At 38.0% G+C, this 14,590-nt stretch overlaps 1 protein-coding gene across 1 annotated transcript in view; it reads right to left on the bottom strand.

The window, feature by feature from the left end:
* SPAG17 (sperm associated antigen 17) overlaps positions 1-14,590 on the bottom strand; it is a 226,243-nt gene that overhangs the window by 68,280 nt on the left and 143,373 nt on the right. The window contains exons 25-27 of the mRNA XM_032419281.1: positions 5,704-5,879; positions 3,229-3,352; positions 214-392 (exon numbers count right to left, since the gene is read on the bottom strand). Of these exons, the coding sequence (XP_032275172.1) occupies positions 214-392; positions 3,229-3,352; positions 5,704-5,879 (479 nt within the window). The remainder of the gene's footprint in view (positions 1-213; positions 393-3,228; positions 3,353-5,703; positions 5,880-14,590) is intronic.

The raw sequence follows: 14,590 nt of genomic DNA, 5'->3' as shown, positions 1-14,590 counted from the left end.
TTAGTCTGCAGTCTTGAATCATATACAGAATAAGTTTGTTTGTATCCTGTATTGCACAGAAGACTATACTATTCTCCGTTTGTCATTTTAAGTGTCTCTCCATTTTCAAATGAGTTATCCCTTTTGCCTACCGTAACACTGTTCTTTACCCACAGCTTGTTTGTATTTTACTTTGCAGCAGGAAGGAGTAGTATTTATCTAACATTCTGTTACCTGTGTGGATCCATCCAACATGTATTTCACAACAGTGCCTTGCCTGGTGACAACTCTTGATGCCTCCTGATCCACTGGTGGCATCACCGTTTTGTAGACTTCATAGTGCTTCACCTTCTGGAGGTAGCTCTGCCGAACCATAATGTCCCAAGTGGGTTCCTCATCCGTAACATTCTGATCTTAAAAAAGAAAAGAAAGACAGCCTTCCTGTGAACTGGGCAATGCTGTGTAGCTGGCGTTTTATCTTTTTGCTTAATTTTTTTCATTCTTCTGTCTACATCTGAATAATGGGGCAATTTTCATATCATGACAGATGGCCCAGAGCACTGGTGTTTTGCTACCTTTGTTATAGTCAAGTGTAGTAAATATGGTCAGCTACAAGTACTTAATAGGTACCTTTCTCCATGTATAACCCATTCTCCTAATGAATTCCAGGACATCCTTGGCAAAATTAGGAAGGAAGCAGATTTTTGCTGTCTTAGATGTTCCTTTTTCTCCCTGTTGGTACTTTTCTCCTGCCTTTGAGTAAGCTCTTGCCCCTGCATGCACAATGCTCTCCTGGGATCTCCTGGTTGCCTGGAGCGCCAGGGGAAGTTACTCAGGCTTGCCCTTCCTAAATCATTCATCATCTTTCAAAGTAAACATAATCCCCTCATCTCTAACCAAATCCAGACTTTCTCAAGGTTCTATTCTTAGCTGGCAATCAAGGAGAAAAGCACCTAATAAGTTCCTTCAAAAGAAAATATTATTATTGAGAATTTCTGGCATATAGAAACTATTCAGTTTTTGCTAACTGAATACTTTCCTCTTCTCAACTTATAAAGGGGCTGATCAATATGTAATGATTTCAATGACTATATCAGGCTGACCGAAAAATATTTTGGAATGAGGGCCCTTCATGATACCCTCTAAGTCACAGAAGTATTAGTAACAATAACATAATAAGCATTTACTGAGATGTTTATATATGTTACATGCTTTGTATATGTGTTTTATTCAGCCCACCTCAACAACCCTTTAAGAGAGACACTCTCACTTTCCAGAGTTTCAGATGAAGAAATGGAGGCTTGAAAGGGTTATAGCTTCTCCAAGGTCACGCAGTCAGTAAGTGGTAGGGCTTGGATTTGAACTAGTCTCTATGCTTAACTATTTTCTCATGTTGTAAAAACAACAGCTGCTACCCTGACCAAAAAACAAACAACCTCCTCCAAATCTAACACTAGAATAGTATGCTCCAGATTAGAAAGTATTTTCGCATTTAATACTTGTAACAACCCTGTTTAGTATATGACACAATTTTATAAATGAAGAAATTCAGGTGGAGAGGGGTTATGACCTGTCCAAGGTCACCCAAGAAAGCTCATTCTTTTTTTTTTTTTTTTTAATTTTTTATTTATTCATTTGGCAGAGAGAGAGAGAGGGAGAGCACAAGCAGGGGGAGGAGCAGAGGGAGAAGCAGGCTTTCCACTGAGTAGGGAGCCTGATGTGGGGCTCGATCCCAGGACCATGAGATCACTACCTGAGCTGAAGCCAGATGCTTAACTGACTGAGCCACCCAGGCGCCCAGAAAAGCTCATTCTTCTTATACTGTGTGACCTTCCCTTCCTCTGTCCAAAGCTGACCCTGATGAAAACATTTCTACTTTGGTATTTATGTTGACTTGAACTGGGATATTCATAATATATGGAAGATTTTTAAAAGATTATGTGTTCCAAGCAAAGTTATTATTATCCACATTGTCTACACTGACATAATATCAGAGTAGGTAATGAAACTAATAATAATGAAAAAAACAGGTGAAATAGGTATTAAGCTGGGGTTTGATAATAGGATCAAGCAAACAAACCAACAAACAAATATCGTTCTTATCTAGAAATATCTCTGTTAGTACACTCATAACATCTTTGACTTTGACTTTGGAAGACCCTTACTGGCCATTACACAGTCAATCCCATCATGGAAAACCTGGACCACTAGGAATCCTTGGAAATAGAAACAAAGGTTCATGGTCTATTTTTCATATTGATAAAGCCTAATGAAAAACAAAATTGAGACCAGCCAGATCAACTGCAACCTTTAGTTTCTTTTCATTTGGGTGGCAAGTAAACATGACATTGAATTAGTTTTCAATCGGTATACTCTTTTTCTTTGATAGGTACTCTTTTCAAATATGGTATATGTAAAGGAATTATAATAAAGAGGATATTTGGTTGTGAATAAAGGTCAGGATCTACTGATACAACAAAACATTTATCAGATGAAGAAACATGGTCCAGAGATAGTAAGGTAACTGAAAGGGCCATATATAAAACTCAAGTCCCAGGCCAGTGCTTGCTTTGTTGCGTCTGCTAATTCTACTGCAATAGTGGACCTCCATTTAAATGATATTCAAATTCAGTCACTAATGTAGATGCCACACCATGTTAATTAAAGAGGTCCTACTTATACTTATTTAGTCATCTTAATAAGTTAGAGGCCATGTACAGAAATAACAGACTTTATAAAATTACATCCTAATATCTGGAACAAACTGATTTCCTTCAACCACTTAACCTGCATTTGCCTCCACTTACTTTATGCTCACTGTCCTTTGATTTGATCAGACCAGCAAATTAATGTACCTTGGCCCTTTGTAGAGCCAGGAAGATAGGGTCCCACCCCGTAACAGTTGTTAAGAATACTGGCTTTGCCATCGCTGACCAAGAATGACCTTTAATCTCTGCCACTTACGAACTGAGGGACCTGGGAAAGTTAATGAACCTCCTTCCTGAAGCCTCAATTTATTTTGTAAAATGGAATTATTAGAACTTAGCTTATAATAGTTGTATATTTTCATGTATATTAAGTACTTAGTGCTGAGGGCTCAAAAAATGCCGGTCATTATTATTATTAGCCTATTGTTCGTTATCGACAAGTATGCTTAACTGGTAGAAGAATACACACACTGTCAATGGTGATTTAACTGTTTCCTACATGACTTTTGCCGCACTCCCTCTCTGCTCCACGCTGGCTAACACTCACCTGTAGACTCTTGCCCAGTGAAGGTCACCAGGAGTCCATTGGGGCAAGACACATTTAAGTTTTGGAAGGTAGGAACATAAAGAGTCTCTTGTGAAACAAGTTCTGGTTCTACTTCTTCCTGTAAATAATTTAACACATGAATAATTGTTTGTCATTTTCTAAATGAGCTACTGATGTATTGTGACTAAGCAAGCACTTGCTGAGTGCTTAAGATATGATTTGCCCAGGACTAGTGGTCCCTGCAATGGAGCCTATAAAGATGCATGAGTCTCTACCTTTGTGCAATTTATATTCTGCTCATAGAATAGCACACAGCCTTTTGAAACAATTAAATTATAGTACCAAATGGTTAGCACATCTCTCCTCCCAAAATGAAGATATCAAAATTAATGAGAATAATTAGGAAAGGATCATGGAGCAGTTGGGACTCAAAATAGGCCTTGAAAGATGCCTCTGTATGCAAGTGTGGGTGCAAGGGCTGACCAACATGCCCACTACCTGCTTGGTATATCTTTTAAAGTTTGGGTGTTAAAGATGTTATACTACTAGGAAATGTGTCATTATTTTTCTCTAATAAGCATGCATTACTTTTGTAGTGAGTAAAAACAATTTAAAAAGATGTAAAAAGATTATTTATAAACTAATGAAGTTTGGGTGTGTCTACTCTAAAAATCCTAGTTAATTTTATGCTAACTATGCTGAATCCCTTGTTTGGTTACTTGTACTCCAGAATGAAAGTTATTTAATTACTTCCAACCAACCCCAAACTGAAATGATAATAATCATGTGTTTTTCCAGTTGGCTCTCTTCTGTTAGCCTCTAAAATCATTCCAGCGGATCCCCTCTTGCTGCACCTATTTTAACTAGTCTTCTACTGTTTATTTGATTTATTTATTTTTTTAAAAGATTTTATTTATTTATTTGAGAGAGAAAATGAGACAGAGAGAGAGAGCATGAGAGGCGGGAGGGTCAGAGGGAGAAGCAGACTCCCTGCTGAGCAGGGAGCCTGATGCGGGACTCGATCCTGGGACTCCAGGATCATGACCTGAGCCGAAGGCAGTCGCTTAACCAACTGAGCCACCCAGGTGCCCTCTACTGTTTATTTTAACTAGTCTTCTACTGTTGATCATTTAGGTTGTTCTGCCTTTGTTACTAACAAATAATAAATCTGAATAGTTAGCCAAAAATCAATTGAAAACACAAAGCAAGGATGCCTGAGTGGCTCAGTTGGTTAAGCATCTGCTTTCAGCTCAGGTCACGATCCCAGGGTCCTGGGATGGAGCTCCGCGTCGGGCTCCCTGCTCAGTGGAAAGCCTGCTTCTCCCTCTGCCTGCTGCCTCCCCTGCTTGTGCTCTCTCTCTCTCTCTCACTCTATCTCAAATAAATAAATAAATAAAATCTTAAAAGAATAAAAACACAAAGCAAAATTAAGAGGAAAAAATTATGAAGTTCTGTAAAATGAACAATAATGTTCAAAGACATGAACCTGCCATGACAAATTTATCATTACACAAAAAACCAGTAATTATCTCCCACCCTTCTATTATTGTCACTTTTTAAAAATTGTGGGAGAACTGATGGGTTTGCTACCAAATTGCTTTCAGTCAAATTAATGAATTATCTGGGGTTATTCTGCTCAACACTATGAAATTTTTACTTAATAAGGGTCAAATGTCCTGGCTTGAGAAAAGTCATCTAGTACAGCTAAATAAACATGATGCAGAGGTCAAGTGACATACAAACACCATAATGTTTAAAGGGCCAAGGTCTGAAATCAGTATCTCTGATCATTTTTTAACATGTTTTTTTTTCTTCTAATAAGTTGAGAATTTGTACATTGTACAAACTGTACAGCTGTCCTAGGAAATTTTCAAGATTTCATCAGTGGTTTCCTTCTTGTCTGTATTCTTGTGATCTGTATTCTTGTATTAGGAACACGCCTGGAGTCAAAGCCTCTGTATGTGTGTCTGCATTTGGTGGCATGGGAAGCAGAGGGTGAACTGCTCTTTGGCCAGAAGCGGGCTGGCCTTCAGTCCTTCCGCCCATCAATATCCAAGCCCAAGTCTACCAAATGGAAGTGTTGCCACTATTTAATTAGAGGTGTTCCTCTTTCAGTTGTTGTTTATCTAATGAAACTAAATAAAGTATTTAGAGATTGGTAGGAACTTAACCAACCAAAAGCAAAGAATACCCAAGACCCAGATTGGAAAAAAGGATGAACTCTTCATTCTGAGTTTAGAAGGAAAGACCTGAGTCCATTTGTATATGACAGTATGTCTCCTGGGGTAGGGATCCAACTCCTGTGTGCAAATCTCTTCTTGTTCATTCAAAATGGAAACTTCGAGGAATGTTAATGCATCTGCACATTAACATACATGTGCTGAAATAACACTGTTGGCGTAACTCGTGATTTTAAAAACGTTAAAATTGAGGGAGTAGGGTTTAGGAATCCATGGCAAGTCCTTGCACCTTTTTCTCTTCCTCTTTTGGGTGTTCCTCTTCTTTAAGAGATTCTTTGGGTTTTTCTTTGCCTTTTGTTTTTCCTTTCACTTTGCCTTGAGGAACAGTCACTATAAGAGGAACTACTGTTGTAGTAAGTGCTGATGGGATACTCAACATTGTTTCCAAATTAGGATCCTTATCCTCTATAACAAGAAAAAAGGAGAAAACAAGTAAATTGGACATTCATATTTTACATGTTTGTTAAATAAATAGATAAATGTTTGCATCGCAAACACGTTGCCATGCATTTATACCAGTTGGCAACAATTTTTACCCTTGCTGAACATGATTTTTCAGTTGGATAGATTTCAGGGGTAATGTGGTTGATTTAAAAATCAGAATTGTAGTTAAAAAATCTGAGGTACTTAATATTTTGATATATTTGATTGAGTCATTATTTCACTTGTTCTTGCCTTCCCATCTAGATTGTGAACTCCTAAAGATAACCATCTATTTGAGAAATATTTATTGAGAGGTTCTTACATGCAACATGTTTGGAGCAGTGGGCAATAATGACAAAATATATATAAAAAGACCTTATGAAGCCAAAATAGTCTAATGAGAGTTATACTCAAATAGCTTTAATACAAGGACATATTAAATAGGAGAATAATAAGGGATACAAACAAGGAAATTCAGAAAAGAGGTTTTTCTAGTTGAGATGATAAAAAGAAGTTTTAGAAGTTGTAAAAGATTGATTTTATTCTGGGTCTAAAAGGATTGTCAGAATTCTCAAAGGCAAGCTGATCTCTGAAGGAATTATGTCACAATCTTCTGAGCATCACTGGCATCTTAAAAGAATTCTATTCTCCTCTGGGTTCCAGGATAATACTCCACCTGGATTTCCTCTTCCTTCTCTGAACAATTTTTTTCTGTCTCCTTTACTGGTTCTTCCTTTTTTGTGAGTCCTTAAGTGTCATTAGATTCCAGGGGTTTTCCATTTATGCTTTTTAAAAAATTTTTATTTTATTATGTTAGTCACCATACAATACATCATTAGTTTTTGATGTAGTGATCCATGCTTCATTGTTTTCTTATAACAACCAGTGCTCCATGCAGTACGTGCTCTTTATGCTTACACAACAGATGTTCTCAACTCTGGCTGCTCATAATAATTACTCATTGAATTTTTATAAAAAGCTCAGGCCCCTATCATGACCCATTGAATCACACTCCCTAGGGATGAGGCACAGGTATTTATATTTGTGAAAAAACACATGTGATTGTGATACACAGCCAGGACTGAACACCTTTATTATATATAGTAGATCTGAGTATCTCACTCACTACTGGGGCTCTAACTGTCATCTACATGCTGATGACTCCAAAATTTACATCATAAGGCATGACCTTTCTTCTCATCATCAGATTAATATTTCTGACTGCCTTTAGATATCTCCCTCTGGTTGTGGTACTGGAGACATTTCAAACTCAGTAAGTCTCTCTTCTCCTAGGAAAGGAAAGCCTCCTATATACTTAATCTCATTTAATGACCAATCAAGCATCTCATTTCCCAAGTTAGACAGTGAGGTATTTGTATCTTCTCTTTTTGACTGATCTCATACATCCAACTAGTCACCAAGCCATCAGAAATTTCTCTTGAATGATGCCTCTCCTATCTATTCCTAACTTACTTCATATTCTCATTGATCTCTTATTTGATTTTCTGCAGCAAGTTTCCAAACTGGTATGGGACCTCCAATACCACCACTTCAGTGTACTTTCCAAACTATCACTAAAATTATATTCCTAATATAAAATCCAATCATGTCACTTCCCATCCTTTACTTAAACACCTTTGATGCTCATTGATCTTATAGGGCATTCAGTGCAGACATCCCAACACTCCAGCTACACTCAACTTTTCACCTTTCTATAAAGATGCTATGCTTTTACACAATTTTATGTTTATACACAAATGGTTCTTACTGTCTAGAATTCCCTTTCCTTGTTGCTTTGTCTGGATAGTTCCCATTCATCTCTAAAATCCCACCTCAGATATTATACTTTCTCTCTGAAGTATTTCCTAGCTGTCCCCAGTACTATGTTTATATATAATTTCTAGCACTTTGGCAGTTATTTCTCTATTTATTCTTTTCCCATTAGACAATGAGTTTTTTTAAAAAGATTTATTTATTTATTTGAGAGAGAGAGAGAAGAGAGGAGGAGAGAAGAGGCAGAGGGAGAGGGAGAGAAAGAATCCCAAGCAGACTCCCCACTGAGTGTGTGCCCAATGTGGAGCTTGATTTCAAAACCTGGAGATCATGACCTGAGCTGAAATCAAGGGTCAGATACTCAAATGACTGAGCCACCCAGGTGCCCCTAGACAATGAGTTTTTTGAGTAGATGTACCATGGTTTTAGTCATCTTTGTGGCTCAGTGCCAGCAAGATTCCTGACCCATAAGAAGTACAGTATATAAATAAGTGAATGGCATCCAGTTATAGGCAGCTGGAAACCTCCCTCTCATCCCCCTCCATCTACTCATTCAATAAATATTTATTGAGTACCTACTACTATGTACTATGAATTGGGTAACCAATGATGAAGGAGACTACAAGGAACTTGTAATGGGTAGATCAAATGAAAAAACCCTCAGGTACAATGTCATGTGTTAAGTCCCTGATAGAGGAAATATAATGCTCCATGGGAACCCAGAATAAGGACATCTAACACAAAATGCCTCCATAAAACTTATACTTTGGCTATACTGCACAATTTGCCTTTCCATAAACAAGTCATGCTTTTATGTTATTGAGCTTTTGCACACACTATTCTTGGTATTTAGAATTCCCTTCCTTTGATTCTTTGCTTATGCAATTCCCACTCACTTCCAAAGACCCAGTTCACATGCTACTGCCACTTGATCTGTGAAGTCTTTCTCAGAGCAAGTAACCTATAAGCTGTGACCTTGAAAGATGGGAGGAAGTTTAACTGTTGCAAGTGGTGGTGCACCCAGCAGGAGGAAGTGTTCTGAGCAAATTACAAAGCATGAGAAAATGGCCAGAGATAAAAGAAAGCATTCGAGGAACTAAAAGGCACAAAAAGAATAGGGTAACCAAGATGTAGAAACAACCCAGATGTCCATCAACAGATGAATAGATAAATTAAAGTCGCTATATACATACAACGGGATACTATTTAGGCTTAAAAAAGAAAGAAGTTCTATAATACGCAACAACATCGATGGATCCTTAAGGAAATTATGCTCAGTGAAATAATCCAATTACAGAAAGACAAATACTGTATGATTCCATTTACATGAGGTATCAAAAGTAGCCAAATTCATAGAATTAAAGAGTAAAATGGAGGGGAGTCCAAGATGGTGGAAGAGTAGGAGACCTTAATTTCATCTGGTCCCAGGAATTCAGCTAGATAGCTATCAAATCATTCTGAACACCTGCGAACTCAACCAGAGATCTAAGAAAAGAATAGCTGCAACTCTACGGACTAGAAAAGCGGCTGCTTTCTGCAAGGTAGGAGGTGTGGAGAAGTGAATCCAAGGTGATATATGAGAAGATAGACCATGGGGGGAGGGAGCCTGCTTTCGCTGGCTACAGCAAGTGTATAGCAGTGGAGCACAAAATTGGAACTTTTACAAGTTGGCTCTGGTGAGGGATGTTGCTCAGGTGGCTAAGCAGGGGCTGAACCCTAGCTGGGACAGTGTGGTCTCAGGACCCTCAGGGTCACAGGAAGACTGGGGGTGCCTGAGTGCGGCAGAGCTCTCAGGCATTGGAGCGGGGAAGCCAGCTGCAAAGAGTGAGCCCAGGAGTGGGCTCTCAGCTCTGGTTTGCCATAAAGTGTGAACTGTGGCACGGTTGGGAGACTGCTCTATGAGCAGGGGCCCAACAAGAAGCAGCAGAACTGGCGAGAACCCCCTATCTCCCCCAGGAAGAGCAGCAAGAGAATGCACTGCAGGAGTCTGCAAAGTTTGAGACTTGAAATGGGGTTGTGTGCCTGAGATAGAAACACTAGGTCACAGACTGGGTGAGCACAGAGTGCAGCCAGAGACCAGGGAGAGAGGAGTGATTGAGTGCTTTTCTCTGAGGGCTCACTGAGGAGTGGGGTGCTGAGCTTTAGGTTCCAGGGCCAGAGACTGGGAGGCCACCATTATCATTCTCATCCTCTAAAGCTGTGCAGAAATCCTTCAGGGAACAAAAACCATATAGAACAAACCAGAGCAGATTACTTAGCTTGGCCCCCTGGCAAGGGCGGTACAATTCCACCCCACGGCAAATACACTTGAGAATCAATGCAACAGGCCCCTCCCCCAGAAAATGAGCAAGAACATTCAGCCAAGATCAAGTGTACCAATCAATGAGAACTGCAAAACTCCAGTGATAGGAGAATACAGCACATAGAATTCATGGCTTTTCCCCATGATTCTTTAGTCTTTCAACTTTAATTAATTAATTTATTTTTATTTTTTTCCTTTCCTTTTTCAACCAATTTCTTATTTTATCAACTCCTTTTTAAAATCTTTTTTAATTTTCGTCTTTACAGTTACATTCTATCCTTTCAATGTATTTAATTTTATTTTTGTATATATAAGTTTTTCTTTCTTTACAATTTTGAGATGTAGTTTCTTCTAACAAACTGACCAAAACACACGCAGGAGATAGTGTATTGTTATGTTCTGTTCACCTCTCTGTTTATATCCCTTTTTTGTTGTTTTGGGTTTTTTTTTTTCTTTTGCTTTTTCATTTCCATTTTTGCAATTACATTCTATCTTTTCATTGTATTTAATTTTATTTTTGTACATGCGTAAGTTTTCCTTTCTTTACAATTTTGGGATCTAGTTCTCTAAAACACAGACCAAAATACACACAGAATCCAGTGTATTGCTCTATTCTGCTCGCCTGTCTGATTATATTCTCTCTTTTCTCTCTCTCTCTTTTTTCCCTCCCAGTTTCTGGTCTCTTCTGATTTGTTTAGTGTATATTTCTCTGGAATAGATGGATCATTGTTGCCATTTTAATATTTTGTTCTCTTGTTCACCTATTCTTTTCTGGACAGAATGACAAGACAGAAAAACTCACCTCAAAAAAGAGAACAAGAGGCAGTACTAATTGCCAGGGACCTAAACAGTATGAACATAAGTAAGATGTTGGAACTAGAGTTCAGGATAACGATTATAAAGATACTAGGTGGGCTTGAAAAAAGCATATAAGACACTAAAGAATCCCTTTCTGGAGAAATAAAAGAACTAAAATCTAACCAAGTTGAATTAAAAAGGCTATTAATGAGATGCAATAAAAAATGGAGGCTCTAACTGCTGGGATAAATGAGGCAGAAGAGAGAATTAGTGATAGAAGACCAAATGATGGAGAATAAAAAAAAAACTGAGAAAAAGAGAGATAAACCACTACTGGATCACAAGGGGATAATTCAAGAGATAACATATCATAAAGCAGAACAATATTAGAATAACTGGGATCCCAGAAGAAGAGGAAAGAGAGAGGGGGGAAGAAGGTATATTAGAGCAAATTATAGTGGAAAACTTCCCTAAGCTGGGAAAAGAAACAGGCATCAAAATCCACATAGAGGCACAGAGAACCCCCCACAAAATCAATAAAAATAAATCAACACCCCAACAGATACCAATCTCAGAGACAAAGAAAATTCTGAAAGCAGCTCATGACAAGAGGTCTATAACCTACAAGGGTAGAAACATTAGATTGGCAGCAGACCTATCCATGGAGACCTGGCAGGCCAGAAAGAACTGGCATGATATATTCAGGGTAATAAATAAGAAAATATGCAGCCAAGAATACTTTATTCAGCTAGTATGTCATTCAAAATAGAAAGACTGAAAAATCTTCCAGGACAAACAGAAACTAAAAGAATTTGTGATCACCAAACTGCCCTACAAGAAATATTAAAGGGGATCCTCTAAACAAAGAAAGACCCCAAAAGTAACATAACCAGAAAGGAACAGAGACAATATACAGTAACAGTTCCTTTTCAAGTAATACAATGGCACTAAATTCATATCTTCCAATAGTTATTCTGAATGTAAATGGCCTAAATGCCCCAATCAAAAGACACAGGGTATCAGATTTGATAAAAGAGCAAGGCCCATCCATATGTTGCCTGCAAGAGACTCATTTTAGGCCCAAAGAAACCTCAGATTTAAAGTGTGGGGGTGGAAAAAACTTATCATGCTAATGGACATCAAAAGAAAGCTGGGTGGCAATCCTTATATTAGACAAATTAGATTTCAAACCAAAGACTGTAATAAGAGATGAGGAAGGACACTACATCATAATTTAAAAGTCTATACAACAAGATCTAACAATTATAAGTATTTATACCCCTAACATGGGAGCAGCCAATTATATAAGCCAATTAATAACAAAATTAAAGAAACATATCGATAATAATACAATAATAGTAGAGGACTTTAACACCACACTCACTGCAATGGACAGATCATCTAAGCAGAAGATCAACAAGGAAAAAGGGCTTTGAATAACACACTGGACCAAAGGGACTTGACAGATACATTCAGAACATTCCATCCTAAAGCAACAGAATAAACATTCTTTTCGAGTGACCATAGAACATTCTCCAGAATAGGTCACACACTGGGTCACAAATCAGGTCTCAACTGGTACCAAAAGATTGGAATCATTCTCTGAATATTTTGGGACCACAGTGCTTTGAAACTGGAACTTAAGCACAAGAGGAAATTTGGAAGGAACTCAAATACTTGGAAGTTAAAGAGCATCCTACTTCATCCTAAATAATGAATGGGTTAACCAGGACATTAAAGAAGAATTTTAAAAATTCACGAAAACATCTTCTTCATCCATTCATCTGTTGAAGGGCATCTTGGGCTCTTTCCACAGTTTGGCTATTGTGGACATTGCTGCTATGAACATTGGGGTGCATATGGCCCTTCTTTTCACTACTTCTGTGTCTTTGGGGTAAATACCCAGGAGTGCAATTGCTGGGTCATAGGGTAGCTCTATTTTTAAATTTTTGAGGCACCTCCACACTGTTTTCCAAAGTGGCTGTACCAACTTGCATTCCCACCAACAGTGTAAGAGGGTTCCCCTTTCTCCACAACCTCTCCAACATTTGTTGTTTCTTGCCTTGTCAATTTTTGCCATTCTAACTGGTGTAAGGTGGCATCTCAGTGTGGTTTTGATTTGAATTTCCCTGATGGCTAATGATGATGAACATTTTTTCATGTGTCTGTTAGCCATTTGTATGTCTTCTTTTGAGAAGTGTCTGTTCATGTCTTCTGCCCATTTTTTGACTTATTTGTTTTTTGGGTGTTGAGTTTGAGTTCTTTATAGATCTTGGATACCAGCCCTTTATCTGTAATGTCATCTGCAAATATCTTCTCCCATTCTGTGGGTTGCCTCTTTGTTTTGTTGACTGTTTCCTTTGCTATGCAGAAGCTTTTTATCTTGATGAAGTCCCAAAAGTTCATTTTTGCTTTTGTTTCACTAGCCTTTGGAGATGTATCTTAAAAGAAGTTGCTGTGGCCAGTGTCGAAGAGGTTACTGCAGATGTTCTCCTCTAGGATTTTGATGGATTCCTGTCTCACATTGAGGTCTTTCATCCATTTTGAGTTTATCTTTGTGTATGGTGTTAGAGAATGGCCAAGTTTCATTCTTCTGCATGTGGCTGTCCAATTTTCCCAGCACCATTTATTGAAGAGACTTTTTTTCCATTGCATATTTTTTCCTGCTTTGTCAAAGATTATTTGACCATAGAGTTGAGGGTCCATATGGGTTCTCTATTCTGTTCCATTGGTCTATATGTCTGTTTTTGTGCCAGTACCATGCTGTCTTGGTGATCACAGCTTTGTAATATAGCTTGAAATCGGGCAACGTGATGCCCCCAGCTTTGTTTTTCTTTTTCAACATTTCCTTGGTGATTCGGGGTCTTTTCTGATTCCATACAAATTTTAGGATTGTTTGGTCCATATATACAATGGAATATTACTCAGCCATCAGAAAGGATAAATACCCAACTTTTACAACAACATGGATGGGACTGGAGAAGATTATGCTAAGTGAAATAAGTCAAGCAGAGAAAGTCAATTATCATATGGTTTCACTTATTTGTGGAACATAAGGAATAGCATGGAGGACATCAGGAGAAAGAAGGGAAAAATGAAGGAGGGGAAATCGGAGGGAGAGATGAACCATGAGAGACTATGGACTCTGAGAAACAAACTGAGGGTTTTAGAGGAGAGGGGTATGGGGGGATGGGTTAGCCCGGTGATGTGTATTAAGGAGGACACATACTGCATGGAGCACTGGGTGTTATATGAAAACAATGAATCATGGATCACTACATCAAAAATTAATGATGTATTGTATGGTGACTAACATAACATAATAAAATAAAATTTAAAAAATTCATGAAAACAAATGAAAATGAAAACACAACTGTTCAAAATCTTTGGGATGCAGCAGAGGTGGTCCTAAGAAGGAAATACATAGCAATACAAGACTTTTTCAAGAAACAAGAAAGGTCTCAAATACACAACCCCACCTTACATCTAAAGGACCTGGAGAAAGAAAAACAAATAAAGCCTAAACCCAGCAGGGTATGAGAAATAATAAAGATCAGAGCAGAAATCAATGAAATAGAATCCAAAAGAACAGTAGAACAGATCAATGAAACTAGGAAATGGTTCTTTGAAAGGACTGATAAGATAGATAAAACCCTGGCCAGACTTATCAAAAAGAAAAGAGAAAGGACCCAAATTAATAAAATCATGTATGAAAGAGGAGAGATCACAACAAACACCACAGAAATACAAACAATTATGACAACATATTATGAGTAAATATATGCCAACAAATTAGGCAATCTGGAAGAAATGGATGCAT

Source organism: Phoca vitulina, unplaced genomic scaffold (genome assembly GCF_004348235.1).
Source record: "Phoca vitulina isolate PV1807 unplaced genomic scaffold, GSC_HSeal_1.0 scaffold2, whole genome shotgun sequence".
NCBI lineage: Eukaryota > Metazoa > Chordata > Mammalia > Carnivora > Phocidae > Phoca > Phoca vitulina.
The sequence above is the reverse complement of the archived record's forward strand: the minus strand, read 5'-3'. Positions and strand labels throughout refer to the sequence as shown.